This window comes from Protomyctophum parallelum, assembly GCF_964188405.1.
Source record: "Protomyctophum parallelum genome assembly, chromosome: 22".
In the NCBI taxonomy this organism is placed as follows: Eukaryota; Metazoa; Chordata; class Actinopteri; order Myctophiformes; family Myctophidae; genus Protomyctophum; species Protomyctophum parallelum.
This window is the reverse complement of record NC_139714.1, coordinates 8,992,175-9,008,510: the sequence shown is the minus strand read 5'-3', so window position 1 is coordinate 9,008,510 and position 16,336 is coordinate 8,992,175. Positions and strand designations below refer to the sequence as shown.

Genomic DNA, 16,336 nt, shown 5'->3' with positions numbered 1-16,336 from the left:
TATCTGCCGATGCAGATTATTTCCGATCCAATATTTATCCCATTCTGACCGGGCACCCATTTTGGTGTTGGCATCATGTTATGCTTTAGCTATTGAAAAATAGCAGATCTACAAGCTCATATCGCGCCACCGAGTGGCGCGATACGAGCTTGTAGGTCTGCTATTTTTTGAAAAATCGGTCAGAATGGGTTAATCAGACCAGTGTGTGTCCAGTGGAAAACTCGTATGAATCTGATCTCAGGTCAGAATGGGTTGAGGGGGAACAACAGCACAATCGGCCCAGCACGGGAAACACACAGTCAGTGGGCACAGATAAAGTGTGTGTGTGTGTCTCACTCGGATCGCACTGCGACACACATTGGTGGCGTTGGGGGTCGAGCTTCTAGTATATATACATAAACACCGTGCACATTTACTGATTGTGCGGCTCAAAATCCTTGATCATGCAGGCTAAAATCCTTGATTTTGCAATGAAATAATGCAGGTTTTAATGAGATTTTATTGCATTGAAATTTGCAGGAAGTTGTGAAATATGCAGAATGTTGAAAGATATGCATAGAAATGAGAAATGTGACTAAAAGTTGCCGAAATACGCGGGAATTTGCGAGATTATCCGCACTTTTGAAAGAAGGGAGAAGAGTTTGGTGTGTGTGTGTGTGTGTGTGGAGCTGACGTCCAGTGGAACCAGGTGTGTGACAGTACCTTGGTCTTCTTCATCTCGGACACGTCTTGCTGCAGCTTCTTCAGCTGCTTCTCGTACTGCGACTGGTTCTTCAGCAGCCGGGCGTGCTCCTTCTGCGCCGACTGCAGCTTCTGCAGCTCCTTGTTCATGGAGCTCAGCCTCTTCTCGTACTCCACCTTCACCTTCTTGGCCTTCTCCTCCGTGCACGTCTCCACCGAGCCTCCAGGGTGACAAAAACGTCACGTCACGTTTATTACAGGCCCGTCAGTCACGTCACGCTTGTTACGTATACGCTTTTGTCAAATCGCAATTATCCAAGATGATTGCAAAAAAAAAGAAAATCGTTTTCGGTTGCAAGTTAAACTATTTTCAAATGTATAAAAGAGCAGAAATAGCAGATGTACAAGCTCGTACAAGCAGATGTACAAGCTCGCGTAATTTCGCTGTGAGTTTGTATATATGGTATTTTTGAAAGTTTCAGAAATAAATGATTTAAATACATCAATCTTCTCATCCCTGGCACCAATGCACACTTTACTACGGACTTTCAACTTGGTGCTTTTGCACTGACCGATACTTCCAGATACTGTTGCTTTGTATTGTTGATGCTTCTGTTTTTTTGCCTTATATTGCTGTACACAACAGTAGGAGAATGAAAAATCTTTCTCTTCACCTGTAACCTTTACTAAGGAAGGTACAGTATCTATCTATCTATCTATCTATCTATCTATCTATCTCTATCTATATCTATCTATCTAGTGTCTATCTATCAGCCAACGCGGGGAAGCTGGAAGTACCTTCACTAAAAACGCTGGGACAACGCTCCACACGTCCCAAACTCTTCTCCCTTCTGGCTCCAAAACTATGGAATGCACTTCCCATTACAATCAGAACTGCAGCCTCCCGATCTTCCGCCATACTGTAGTCTGAAAACCCACCTCTTCAGACTCCACCATGGCCCGTAGCACTTACCCTAGCCCCTTAGATAAAACTTTATGTAGACTTAGACGTAAGACTTAGATAGCATTTTATACAGACTTATACAGACTTGCATTTTATGTAGTCGTAGCACTTTATAGTATATATATGTATACAATAGTACAGTATGTATAGTTTATATGTGTAGTTTCATTATACAGATATTCCACTGTTATCGATCGAGAGGACGTCCCACAGCTACCTACGTGGACATACTAAAGAAAGATGCTGGTGCAGAAAGCACAAATGAGCTGGCCAGATGTACGGAGAACCGAGATGACTGGAGACGCCGGTGGAACGTAGCGAGGGATCTATCTACCAACCTATGTACAGTATATCTGCTCCTCTCTTACCCATGTTGTGCAGCACCTTGTCCCTCTCCAGCTGCGTGTCTCTGATCTTGCTCTGCAGCATCATGAGCTTCTGCTCGTACTGCTGCTTGAGGGTGTGGAGCCGCCGCTGGCTGTTCTCCAGCTCGTCGATCAGCTTCTGCTTGATGGCGATCTCACACGTGATGTTGGCCAGGTCAGCCTGGAAGTTCTCTGTTCGCACGCGCACGCACACGCACACACGCACACGCACACGCACACACACACACACACACACACACACACACACACACACACACAGGGTGTTACATTTATTACAGTGAAATGTGATCACAAAAAATATTTTGCAGAGCCCAACCAATTATAATTTTTTGGGGTCCAAGGTGTAAGTCATAGTGATTCTCAAAGTGCCGTCCGGGGCACAAACCCATATCAGATGGGGATGGGGGGGGGGGGCGGGGGGTTGTGGCCAAATACACACCAATTTGGGAGTTTGAGAACCACTGACTTACCGTTTGCTATGTAGCTTGTACTGTGTAATGAAAAGCCTTTATTAACTCAGAGTGATTCAGCAGACGGTGCTCTGTGTTGTACTCATACTCCTACCTTTCTCATCCAGCTCCTCAGATTCAGAGTCCCCTGAGCTCTCATCTGCTTCCATGTCAAAGTCATCTTCGTCCACTTCCACCTCCTCAGCCTCCTCATGTTCACTGGCCTCTGCCTTCACGCACGCACATGCACACACACATGCATACACACGCACAACAAGAGATTAACCACAAGAACCCTAGAGTCCCAATTCTGGGGCGATCGTTCAGTGAAGATAAACTCTCAACATGATGCATTGCCAGGTTGTGTGAGCTTGTAGAACAAACCATAATTTGGGTTTTGCCGGGCTGCCAAAATTATTAAAATTATTATTTTACGCTGTTTTTAAGCTTTTTAAAAGCTTAATGATTCACGTGACAAATACAAGGCCTTTAACAGGAAAACAACACAATAACAACAATATACGCTTCTGTGGGGTCGAAGTTCTTCAGGATAAAAATAAAAAAGTAGCTGATCTACAACTCAAAACACGGCAGATTCTTGTGGATCCGATTTATTTTTAATGATTTGGTGTGAGGCTGTAGTCTTAGCAATTAGGAGCATTCACAAAAAACCCACAAAAAGTTAAAATATAGAGACGAGAGGTTTCTGTAACCTGACTCAGCAGGTACTCTCTGCTGCCCCATGTGGTGGAGTCAGGTTAAGGTTTCTGGCCTACGGCGACAATATTAGAATTAGGTGACATTAGTTAACCTACCGTGTCAACTTCCTGTTCGTTGTCAGGTACTTCCTCTTTGGGAACACTGAGAGAGAGAGAAGAGAAAGTGCGTTAGTCTTGAAGCTACGGAGCAGCGACACGGATAGGTCAATGCTTCAATTATACTCCTTTTCCACCATATAAAAACAAGTCTCTCTCAACACACGCTTCATTCAACTACAGTCTGAGGATAATCTGCCTGCTTTTGTTGCTAAAACTGGGTGGGGAACCTTCTTCTCGTTTCTTTAGGACGGTCCTTCACACCGTTTCCGGTTTATCGTTTGATTTGTTAGACTTGTTAAAGTAACTACTTTGGATTTATACTGTAGGTCCCCAGACGTACTCCGTAGGCAGAGTTGTCAGATCGTTTGTCAATGCAAGACTAAAGGAAAATGGACTTGTCTACAATCTACAGTAACAGAGTATAAATCAGGCATCAACGCTACTGCCACAGGTTAATATTAACCTTTTTGCATGAAACTTAAACAGGGACTGAACCCTAGGAATCCTTTGGAAGTTTGCTGCCATCCAAAGGGCTAGGCTTAGCTTGGCACACAGGCCCCTTTACCGCCAGAAGAACTACAACTGGTTCTGTTCTAGATTCTTGGAACCTTTGGTGCTTCACAGAACCGAGGGACATTGTTTGGTTCTGGTTAGAAACCAATTTTTAGGGTTATGAACCAAATCATTTTCAGTGGAAACACTCTGAACTGGTTCAATATTAGGCAGGGAAAAATAATCAAAGTGGTTCAATCCTGGTGGAAAAGGGCCTAGGGGTTGATTTTCCCTTTAAAGTAAAATTACACTTTGGTAGACATTTGGGTTGTGTACTTATCTTGCCATTATTCAACTCCAAATATTGGCAAGATATTTCAATACTGTAGTTGCTCTGCCTAAATTCCAGAAATAGTATAATTTCCTTGATTTACATTGCACAGTTTAACAGGTCTCAAAGTCACTCTTTCATTTTCATTTATAAATGCCAACTTCCGTTTGATTTTACCATTTGAATTTGGATACACAGATCCAGTTCGGATCGTATTCCTAATTCTATAGTCCGATCAACAGGAAGTTGACATTTATTATTAATATACATAAATAAATAAAAGTTACATAGGCTACTGGCAAAGCGTATACTGTGAAATGTATTAATGTAACTATTTTGGAGCATCCATTTCTAGTGAACGGAGCAACTATTGAAGATATCGCACCAATAAAGGTTGTACATATAAATGGTTAATGTTAACTTTTAATGTTAATTTATATACCGCCTTTATCCTAAACGCTTTGCAACTTGCATTACCTTCACACACCCGACAGCAGAGGGAACCTTGCAAGCAGGGGTCAACAATGTCCTTACATATATGTGTGTGTGTGTGTCTGTGTGTATGTTCTGTGGAAAAGACTGTCCGTGGCAAATGTTAGATCTTTTTTTTTAAATAATTATAATTATCTTATTTTGATCATGAGACCCAATTACCGCATGTCAATGTCACTTATTTAATACGACAATACGACAGGAGTCCAGTAGTGCTAGTGGCTCTCAAAAGTTTTATTTGCAAGGACGCCCCTTAACTCTGAGAGTTACAGACCTGTTATGGTCATTCGGGGCTAGCTCTTTATGTGTCCACCACAAGCCAACATGGCGATGACACCTGCTTGCAAGGCACCAGCCTGCTCATTGGGAGCAGTTTAGGGGTTCAGTGTCTTGCTCAAGGGCACTTCGACATTAGCCAACCCGGGGGAGCGAACCGGGAACTTTCCGTTTCCCAGGCAGCTGCTCTACCTCTTGAGCCACCACAGGAAGTTGGTTACATCATGACAAGTTAGCGCAACCCAATCTACCAAAGTGTCCTTTTGTTTCAATTAGGGATTCAATTAGGGATTGATTACAGTCACTGTCACTGAGGAGAAGCTGTTAGTGAATCATTTAATTTTGTTGTGATCATCACACAGGGAAAAAAACTTTTCTCTAATGGCAGAGAAACGCATGTGAGGCAAACATCATTAGCGGTCGCTTACCGGCTGCAAGGCAAAGTCAGTTCACGCTACGTGTACAGATGGATTTTACAATCTCAAAGTTAAATGTGGATGTGAACATTGTTCATCGCAGACTTTTCCAAATTACTAACTAATTTACATAATAGTCAGTACGTAGGTACCATGTGGTGTGCATCACACCAATCAGAAGGAGATGGAATGAGAAAGGAAAGGTGTTTAGTAGGAGCAAAGGTTATAAATTAGTTAGTTAAAAGTTGGGCGTTCCTCCCAAAAGGACCTGTGGGGTTCAAATGGATGCTGTTAGAGGCTGGGTTGTGGAAAGATTGGGGGGTCAGACTTGGGGTCAATTATCAGCTGAAATCCCGTCATCAATTTCTGCATTTGCTTCAGCCTTTTTCCAAACAGAGGTGATGTACATTAAGCTATTAGTTCCCCAAATCATTCCAATAAAAGATGTCTTCACTTTAGTAGCAAACCTGGCATGTTCAAACTCTTCGTCGTGATCCTGTAGATAGCGCCTCAGTCTTGAGAGAGAGGGGGGGGGGGGGGGGGGGGGGGTGGCAGAAGAGTGAAGAAAGTGTGGCAGCAACAGCAGGAGTAAGTGAGAGGCGTTTACAACAGTGGTTCTCAAATTGGAGTCCTTGAGGGGATACCAAGGCTAAATGAGTTAATACACTTTATCCATATTTTATATTTTGGCTATTTAAAAATAACAGATATACAAGCTCATAGTCCATCACTTCGTGCCACAAGCTTGTTTTGGTTTTCTTTGAATATACGTATAATAAAAGCAATATCTTTTTTAACTCAAATCTTTGCTTCTGGGGGTCCATGGCACAAAATATTTTTTGAGATGGGGGATCCGCAGCCAAATACTTATACATTTTGGGGGTCTTTGACATAACAAAAAAAGAGAATCACTGATTTAGAAAACATCAGATACAGAGCCAGATACTGTAGATGCACCAGGTGTACATCATTACAGCATTATTTGGGCACTCGGTTTGGACACTTTTAGCACGCAGCCAAGTATAGACCAGGCTCAATGTTGAGAATTCCACAGAAATGGAAAATAGAATCTTCAAAACACAACTTTTAAGACATTTCACCTGTAAAGACATGCCTGAGATAGGGAAGCAATGAAAGTGGTTAAAATCGAGACACATTGGCTGCATATTGTAGCCTGGTTCCCAGCCTGATTCGCTGCGTTCCGTGATTTGATTTGTCACTTCGCTACTCAGTCTCCTGTTTAACTCGGATTTCATCACCTGTCACCTGTTACATAGCCACGTTGTTGCTCATATGTCATTAGCCAGCGCCACTCTGTCCATGCTTTTGTCACTGTTGGAAAATAAATTGCACCAGTTCGAGATTCAAGAGTAAAACCTGTAAACAAGTTGATTCAGAAGTCCAAGTCCACTATGTCAGATTCAGTAGTACAAAAAAACTGCCGGCTGTGTGGTGGGGTGAGTGGAGTTCAGTGAATGATACGTAGGTTGCAGACCATTCAGAAGCCTCGGGTCGATTTCTCAGTTTTACATGTCCCGCCTGCCTTGGAGACTGAGCAGCGAAGTGACTAAACAAATCACAGAACGCAGCGAATTCAGGCTGGGAACCAGGCTAGCAGAATTGCCAATACCAGGTCGAGTAGGTCGAGGGGCTTATTGTCGGTATCAGCCGCTGACATGCAGGAGTCTGTCCCCGTTACAGTGTGCTAGACACCCCTGGGAGATGGATGCTGAGGTGGAGCTCCACACCTAAGCACTGAGAAAACTGTTGCGCCTTTCTTCGTCCTTTTTTTTCCAAACTCAACTACAGGAGCAGTGGTCTCAAAAACATAAAGGAACACGACTCGCTCATTGTATAACAAAATGAAGTAATAAAGTGCTCTGTGCTCAAAGTGCAATTAAAAAGCAAACGTTTCATCAGTGCTATATGATTTTCACAGACAAATGACAATACAGCTCAGGTGCTGAGAATTAGTAATTGGTGACATCACCTGATGGTGGGGCGTGGACATTACAGAATAGATATACAAGTTCATACAGTTATATAGGAAACATGAAACACTTACATGCCGCACGACTTGCCGGACCCAAGCTCTGTGCTACTCATACGACCAACCCAGACACAGACTCCACCACTGCCAATACCAGTGGTGGAAAGCAGCTATTCAAGTGGAGCATACCTGCGTTTCTTCTTCTTCTCTTTCTTCTTGAGTTTCTCCAGGTCTTTCTTGGCCATCTCGATGACATCGCTGGCCTCCTTCTCGGGGGCGAGGAGGGCGGGGCCTCGGTACAGAGAGGTGTGTGTGGAGGAGGCGCGAGAGAGGCTCCTCCTGAGGCTCTCGTTGACCGCCTCGCTCTCCAGCAGCTTGGCCCTGAAAGACAAAGTTGCAGGCACGCATGCACACACACACACACACACACACACAGACACACACACACACACACACACACACACACACACACAAGGTTGTGTCGCGGACCAATTTTGATGGGTCGTGAGTGAGTTTTCTTTTTAAAGAAGTATTGAAAATAGACGATCTACAAGCTCACAACCCTGTCTGCTATTTTCACTAGTTTGGGCCCAGGTAAACGTCTGATCTCTCTTTGGGTCATTAACTAAATAGTTTGGGAACCACTGGTTTACACCACTTGTTCTAAAACCTTCTTGTGCCAAGGACCCCCAAATTGATATGCATTTGGCCGCGGACCCGTACTTTGTGCCAGGGACCCCTGATTTATTTCCAAAATGTTCTGACTTGAAGACGTTATCGCCAAACAAACAAAGAAAGAAACACAAACCATCCTTACCTGAGCTCCTCGATTTCTTTGATGTAATTCTGAATCATGTTGCCAATCTCTTCATGACCTTCACCTGAAAGGCAGAGCAGCTGTCAGATAAAGATGATACCATCATTTTTAAACTAAATGAGTGAAACCAGCAGATCTACAAGCTCACAATGCGTCACATCGCTGCATGTTTGTGACATTGTTGTACCTCACAAACTAGAAATCAAATTTAAACTCCTAAAACGATGCCAAAATACCTAAAACTAAAATTAAAGCGTTCAATGAAACTAAGGAATGGAAACTGTAAATATAAAATATAATATCCAGAGATAGAAATGCCACTAAATGGGGGTCCTTGAAATTAAACGGGTTGAGAATCTCTGCTAGCGCCGTAAAAATTCTTCTCTTATGGGGGGTCCCTGGCATATCTTTTGAAAAGGGGGTCCGCGGGCTAATTAGTGTTAATTTAGGAGTCCTTGACATGAACCACTGGGATAGATCATAGAGTATTAAAAGGATAGAGACTGAGGATAGCGCTTCAACGTTGGAGAGCTTCACTGGGGGTTCGGGATAGACACATAGAAATGAAAAACTAAAAGCCAGTACCCGGCTTGGCCAGCAGGGTGCTGTTGACCTGATCGCTGAGCAGCTGTGTGAGCCTGGCTCTCTGGCTGTCGATGGTGGACTGCATGGCCTTGACTCGGACCCTCAGGTTGTTGTTCTCCGTCTGGAGCATGGAGTTCTCCTGGACCAGGTCGTTGATGCCCTCCACACCGTCCTCCCCCACCATGCGCTTACCCTGAGGGAGGGGGGTACCCAAGGTAAGGTTAACTCATTCGTCAACACAGCGACTAAGTACAAACAAAGTACTTTGTACTAAAGTAGAAAGTACTTTGTGCAGAATGTCCCATTTCACAAGTTTTCAAATGTGAAAAATATATAATAATCAGTTTTTTTGTTATCAAATGTTTTTTATTTTAAGACAAAAATCACAATAATACACGTTAACAACATGAATGACTTAAAGAAAACAAAACACATATAAAACAACACATAACAGCAAAAGCAAGGAACACAAAAACAAACAATCCCACCCACCCCTCCCCCCCGAGACCAAAGATGCCACAAAATGTCATTACTCCTACTACTGTGCAATGGAGACAAAAAATTAATAAATAATGATAATGATAATAATAATAATAATGATTAAACCATGCCCTTAACCAAATCTGCAATACCAGACCAAATCTCAATGTTTTCCTCTTTTGCACCATGCAATCTTGCTGTAGACATTTCTAGATAAATGATGTCTAGAAAGGTCAAAGCCCATTGGCGAAATGACAATGTATAAGGCGGTTTCCAGTGCGAAGCAACCAAATATATAATAATCTTTTGAAAATAGCAGATAGCTCACAATGCGTTGCATCGCGACGCATTATGTTTTAATGGCTGAAATTTATATAGGGCTGAAGTGGTTAATGTATGGTTTCGTTTTGGGATAATAATCAAAATCTACCAAGTAACTAGTTACTAAAGTTTTCACAAAAAGTACAATATTTGCCTCACACACAGCATGTGTGTCTCCCTCTACTCTCTCTCTCTCATCCTCACCGTCCTGTACTCCATGAGCTCCATCTGCAGCCGTGCGATCTCCGTGCGCAGCGTGCTGATCTGCTGGCTGGCGCGGTCCTGGTTCACCACCACCTTGTTCTTGATGTTCCGCGCCCGGTTGGCGTACTTCAGCGAGTTCAGGGTCTCCATGAAGTCCCGGTCCGACGGGCTGATGCAGGCGATCATCAGCGTCTGACTGGAGGGACGGACGGTGGGGACCACAACAACACGCCTTATCATATTGTAGTAGCCACAGGATAATCTAAGCGGTGGATATTGCTCTTGTCTTCATGTCTTTATGTATGTAAATTGTCTTGTTCTTTGTGTTATGTCAAATGTGTGTATATATATGTGTTCTGCATACTTGGCTGCTGTGTCGCAAGACAAATTTCAGTGTGAACTGACAATAAAGTACTATATCATATCATATCATATCATATCATTCGGGGGGGTCATCAGGGGGTCTTCGACAGGACCGGGACCCCTAGGCGGTCCTCAGAGTTATTACAGGAGGGCTGCCAAATCTTAGCATGATAGGGTATATTTTCTTTTGAACCTTAATATCCCTATTCTGAGGAGAACTTTGGCCAAAAACTCACAACGCCTCGCGCTGGGAGGCGTTGTGAGCTTGTAGATCAATCACAATCAGATCAGAAATGTAGTTATGTTTGCAAGTTTACTGAGGTCATGTTTAGGAATACCAGGCAGAGTCTGTTCTACCGTCCCGCCGGCTTTACGCCCGAGGCGAGCGTTCTGGTACTCGTTTACTGTAATCAGGGCGTCATTGGAAAGGAGAGCTCGCTCCCAATTGACCTTCCTGAACGAGTAAAGGACAAATTAAACGGAAAAAGGGAGAATGTGCACACTAAGATAACAAACTAAAAACAGATATCTCGATGAGAATGAAATTTGGAGGAGGAGTAAATGGGAGAGCTGACCTGTTTCCCCCCAGAGAATCCTGGAGCAGGCGCGTGAGCTTGGAGTCTCTGTAAGGCACGTGGGTGGAGCGCTTACTTCTGTCTCCCAGAGCACTGATCACGTTCCCCAGGGCCAGCTGAGAGACACACACACACACACACACACACACACACACACACACAATTTATTTTGTTTTTTAAGATTAGTTTTTGCCTTTTTTGTGCCTTTATTGATCGTTACAGTGAAGGCAGACAGGAAAGAGGGAGGAAGAGAGGGAGAGACATGCAGCGAAGGTCGTCCTGAACGGGACTCGAACACGTGGCGCGCTGTCAGTCCAGATCCTATACGTGGCATGCGCCTAGGCCAGTGGGCGCTCTGAAAATAGCAGATCTACAACGTGTCGCAGCACAACCAAGTGTAAAATCAGCCATTACGACCACCAAAGTACATTTTAGTCGACAAAATCAACTGTAGATTTACTCAACTAAAATCATATGTATATTTAGTCAACACTGACTAAAACATTTCAGGTGACTAAAATATGCCTAAAACTAAATACTAATTACTCAAAAGACTTACTGTCGAATTCAACACTGGACAGACAACATCCCAAACCACAAGAACCTCATTCCACCAAAGAACTCTTGAGTCTTAACCACATGGACCCTATAGCATCACTATTTTGGGCATGTCGTAGAAGGCAAATATCCCTGTTGATTTTTACTATTTGTCATTGCACAAGTAAGACACATCAATATACCTTTTATCAATCCTGCAAAACATTATTGTCAAGGGTTTTATCAAAATGAACTGGATTTTCCAAATATTGCCACTAGAGGGCTCTATTGCTCCAACCAGGACCCTTTTCCAAGCAGTTAATGCACAGCCACAGATCAGCAATTATGACCCTTAACCCATTCTGACCTGAGATCAGATTCATACGAGGTTTCCGCCGGACACACACTGGTCTGATGAGCCCATTCTGACCTGAGATCAGATTCTAAAAATGTCAGTCGCTCTTCGATTTTTCAAAAATAGCAGACCTACAAGCTCGTATCGCGCCACTCGGTGGCGCGATATGAGCTTGTAGATCTGCTATTTTTAAATAGCTAAAGCACGACATGATGCTGACACCAAAATGGGTGCCCGGTCAGAATGGGTTAAAACTCCAAAGCTGATATTCATGCAGATATTACATATCATTGCTGTCGGGCAGAAACCTCTTTTATCCATATCCTTTTTCACAAATCAATGCCCTTCTTGATCAAACCACAGAGGTCACACAAAGCATCAAAAGTAGCAGATCTCCATTGTAACTCCGAGAGCTTCCGATTCAATATTTATTATGTCTTTTTCCTCAGACGGAATCCGCCACGTGTACAAAGAGTGACATTGCACTTATGAACTTCAGGCAGTACTACTGGTCTACCAGTAGATGGCCTACCAGACACCAGGGTCTAACTGTCTCAATGGAAGGGCAGAGAGACGAGACCTCCAACCACTGCACACGTACGTCATATTTGTATTGTTGTTGTTGTTCATCACATTCAGACTCGACTACTGCAATAGCCGCATGTATGGCGTCACCACCAAGGTTCTCAAAAAACTACACTATGTTCAAAACTCTGCCGCCCACCTGCTCACCAGAACCCGATCCAGGAAGCACATCACACCTGTCCTCCGTGAACTGCACTGGCTCCCAGTCAAATTCAGAATTGACTTAAACATACTCACTATCACTGGAACAACATATTTTCAGATGAGGGTCGGCGGGCAATTACATATAATCTTTGGGGTCTTGACATGAACTAGTTTGAGAACCACTGACATAGAAGCATTCGATAGAATGGGCCTCAGATCTTAATGGCTTCCAACTGGTCTGTGAGTGAACAGGAAGAGATATGACGGTACCGTACCAGTCCACAGTTGATGGAAATGCCCTCCTTGGCTCGGTCTCCTGTGGCTCCGGTCCTCTTCAGCCTCTCGGAGCCAGCCAGGTCCACAAAGTGGAACTTGGCGCTCAGCGTCTCAAACTCGTTCATGTCTGAGCCGTTGTTGGCCAGACGGTTGTCTGTCTCGTTGTCCTGGATGGAAACAACAACAACAACAACAGTGTTGATTTCGTCGACTAAAACTATGAAAAGTCTGTGTGGTTGTGCTCGGGTGTTGCGCTCTGAAAATAGCCGATCAACACAGCGCGTCGCACTGTGTTGATCGGCAAAATGTCAAATAAACCATTGCAACGCCATCATCGCCCGACAAAAAAAAAAGGTCAACACTTAACATCCGATTGCCCGGGGTTATTTAATCCATTAAATCATAGCGCCCGGCGATTTATAGCACTTTTACTGACGGACCGGATGTTATCCCGGATGTGGCTGTAGCAGCTAAATGTAGCCAAAACACTCTAGAGCCGATCGACAACAACGGGAGGTATGATTAATTATTATTATCATAGCGCGGCACCGAGTGCAGCGCTACGAGCTTGCAGATCTGCTATTTTTGAAAAACCGTGAAAAAGTGGCACAAATCTTTGAATATATATTCTTTCAGAGCGAACGTTTTTAACTCAGGTACAGAAGCTGGCAGCACATTGCTGTGATCCACTCACGTTGTTTTGGTCGGGGCTGCAGAGACGGACTTGGCACAGGTGGATGGTGAAGATGGCGTGTGAACGGGAGCTCTGCGCGTTCATCTGGGTGGACGCTGTGCTGCGACACAGAGCACCCAACTTTAAACACTGGATCATCTGAGAGACAGAGACAGAGAGAGAGAGAGACAGAGACAGAGAGAGAGGGTGAAAGTAAGAGTGAGAGACAGAGAGACAGAAGTGTTGATTTCATAGACTAAAACTAAGGCGAAAAATGTTCGTCGACTACCTGTTTTACGACAACTAAATAAAAACCATAAAGCTATGATAATGATGACTAAAACTATGACTAAATAAATATATTGACAATTTATGTAGCAAATAAAAACTAGACTAAAACGTTAAGGAGGGACTAGTGGAGAAGAGATCCAGTAGAACTAAAAGACGAGTCATTTTATGTTTGGTTGCGCTTGGGTGTTGCACTCTGAACTCTGTGAAAGCAGCTATTACGACGCCATCAAGATCTGCCAAAGCCACATTTTTGTGGGCCAAAATCAACTGTAGATTTAGTCGACTGGAGCCGTCCGTGGTGCTCAGACTGACGCGAGACATGGCCAAAGCATTCCCGGGTTGTCCCCAGCCCCCCCCCCCCCCAAAAACACTGAGAACCCCTGGTGTAGACGATAGACCGACCTCTGCCTCGGTGCTGACGGTGCGTGTGGTCACGCCCACCGTGTAGATGCCACCGTTGGCATCCTCGTGGATCTTGACGTTGGAGCTCTGCTTCTTGGCTTCCAGGTCCCGCGTCGAGTCGAACAGGTCCAGCACCTCCTCATTGTACAGCTGTACGGGCCGGAGGAGAAAGGAAGAAGGAAGAAGTATTGAAAATTAGGGGCGGGCAAAGGACAATCGATTCAGTGATATATCTTCTTCTCGATATTATGTATTGTATGTATTTATTTCTTTCACGCCAGAAAGACTGACTGACGTTATCTGGCTGCATTGAAGTGTATGATTGAACTTTTCATGGTCTATATTGTATATCGTTTAGAATTGCTTTAAAATGTTCTAGTATGATTGAACTTTTCATGGTCTATTGTTTAGAATTGTTTTAAAATGTTCTAGTATAATAAAAGCAAATGCCTTGGACGTGTATACAGTACATGTCTTTTCTAATCAAACTGCAGGTGGCGTTGGATGTGTATAGACGTCTTTTTTATTGATATAAAACAAAAAAACTATTATTATTAATTTATTTTGGCCTCTCCTTCTGCACCGTACTCCTTGCCGTTTGGTCACTTCCTTGTTCACGGCTCAGAAAGAATGACTCGTATCTCCTAATCTGTGGAACTTTCCGTGGTTTTGACCAGATGGGCACACTTCTGTCTTCATTTCCGACTTCAGCATGCCTCTCGTTTGGAATATTAACGCTCCTAGAGAGACTTTAGCGTGACCAGCGCGAGGCAAGAATGGAAGATTATGTCTCCCGGTTATAGGGGGGGGGGGGGGGAAGGGGGGGCGTTCCAGAGTAAAATCTCCCATATCTGCTGGCATATTTTTGGGTCACGGCCTAAAAAAGTTTGGGAACCACTGCTGTCGATTTAGTCACACATGACCTCATACTTACCCCAGTACTGTACTTGAGGGACACCTTGAGACGAACATTACCGGAGCATTTCCAATTTTCATTAGGTTTTTTTTGTTTTTTTTTTACTTCTACTCCGCAACATCTCAGAGGCAAATGTTGCACTTTTACTCCACTACAATTATTTGAAAATAAACCTTAGTTTGCTAGTTACTTTGTAGATTTTTATTATTATAACAAAACAAAACCACTTCAGCCCTACATTTACTTTCGGCCATTTGAAAATCAAAATCTATACAGTATACATGGTCACAATGCATCTTCAAAATACTTTTATACCGGTGAGGGCCACTATATTTGTACACTCACTCCAGAGGGCCACATTGCACATTAGTGTCGTAGCAAAAACAGCCGATCTGCAAGCTCAAAACGCATCGCAATGCGACGCGTTTTGAGCTTGTAGATCTGCTATTTTAGCTATATTTGAATTGAAATCCAGATTTTTTTTGTTGCTATTTTATGAACCTTGGAATTGTAACAGCTGAAATCAATAATATATCCAGGGCTGCACACAACTTTTTTGGTCTAGTACTCAGAAGAGCACCTGGAGGAGTTGCTTGGTGCTCCTAAAATGCGGCGACCCGTCTCGCCAGATGGATAAAAGAGGGATGAATAACTTATAGCAAAACAATATTTATTGGATGAGTGGGGAGTCAATGGAGGGTATTGCAACTCTAGATTTAGCCCTAGAATGGCTCTTGTTGTAGATTCATCCCATTATTAAAAATATATAAATTTGCTAAAATCTAGGTCCATGTGTGGTCCAGCCCTATGGAATGCATATTATAATAAAAACAAGTTAACAACTTAATACTTCCTAAGGATAATATGATATGAGCATCAAAGCAATATTTAGATTTTTTATTATTTTGTATTTAAATAACCAATCTACTAGCTCACAACGTGTTGCGACACGTTGTGAGCTTGCAGATCAGCTATTTTTTTAACATGCGACACATCGTACGGCGAAGCATACATCAGGCTTCCCTAGTTCCCTTTTGTTTTTAGATGAGGCGACGTACGTAGTCAGACAGTCAGAAACACATGGCTCCTCGGTGCAAAAATAAACAGTGTACACTACCCGACTTTACGATAATAAGGCACAGTATGTCGAGACACGGTGTTCATGTTGGGCAGCAGCAGTGCCAGTCCGCAATGCTTTAAACTCTTCCCACTCCACTATGTCGGAACTAAAACCTTAGTACCCGTAAAAAGTCGGTGGCCGGTGCCTAGGCTGTGAGAGACGCTAATATGGTTTCTGCCTCGGATTCGGGTTTTGAGACGGCATCGCACACGAGCAACCATGCTGCTCCAACAGCCGGAAAACAAACACAAGCACAGCGGCAAATGGGAAGAGTGCAAAGCATCCAAAGCATGACCTTTTACACCGGGGACTACAGTAGTTTGCTATCTGAAACGGAGAAGAGAAGACGAAACTATTTGTGTAAGGTTTTCCTGTCAACCGCCCTCCGCCTCCTCCC

The 16,336-nt window shown here is 43.5% G+C and overlaps 1 protein-coding gene across 2 annotated transcripts in view; it reads right to left on the bottom strand.

Moving 5' to 3' along the window:
• Window positions 1-16,336, bottom strand: part of LOC310853466 (kinesin-like protein KIF21A) — a 67,743-nt gene that overhangs the window by 21,119 nt on the left and 30,288 nt on the right. For both annotated transcript variants that reach the window (XM_083757805.1, XM_083757806.1), the window contains exons 4-15: window positions 13,904-14,053; window positions 13,232-13,369; window positions 12,537-12,704; window positions 10,641-10,756; window positions 9,703-9,898; window positions 8,698-8,890; window positions 8,113-8,176; window positions 7,485-7,676; window positions 3,296-3,341; window positions 2,596-2,710; window positions 2,014-2,202; window positions 703-902 (exon numbers count right to left, since the gene is read on the bottom strand). In XM_083757805.1, coding sequence (XP_083613931.1) covers window positions 703-902; window positions 2,014-2,202; window positions 2,596-2,710; window positions 3,296-3,341; window positions 7,485-7,676; window positions 8,113-8,176; window positions 8,698-8,890; window positions 9,703-9,898; window positions 10,641-10,756; window positions 12,537-12,704; window positions 13,232-13,369; window positions 13,904-14,053 — 1,767 coding nt within the window. The remainder of the gene's footprint in view (window positions 1-702; window positions 903-2,013; window positions 2,203-2,595; window positions 2,711-3,295; window positions 3,342-7,484; window positions 7,677-8,112; window positions 8,177-8,697; window positions 8,891-9,702; window positions 9,899-10,640; window positions 10,757-12,536; window positions 12,705-13,231; window positions 13,370-13,903; window positions 14,054-16,336) is intronic.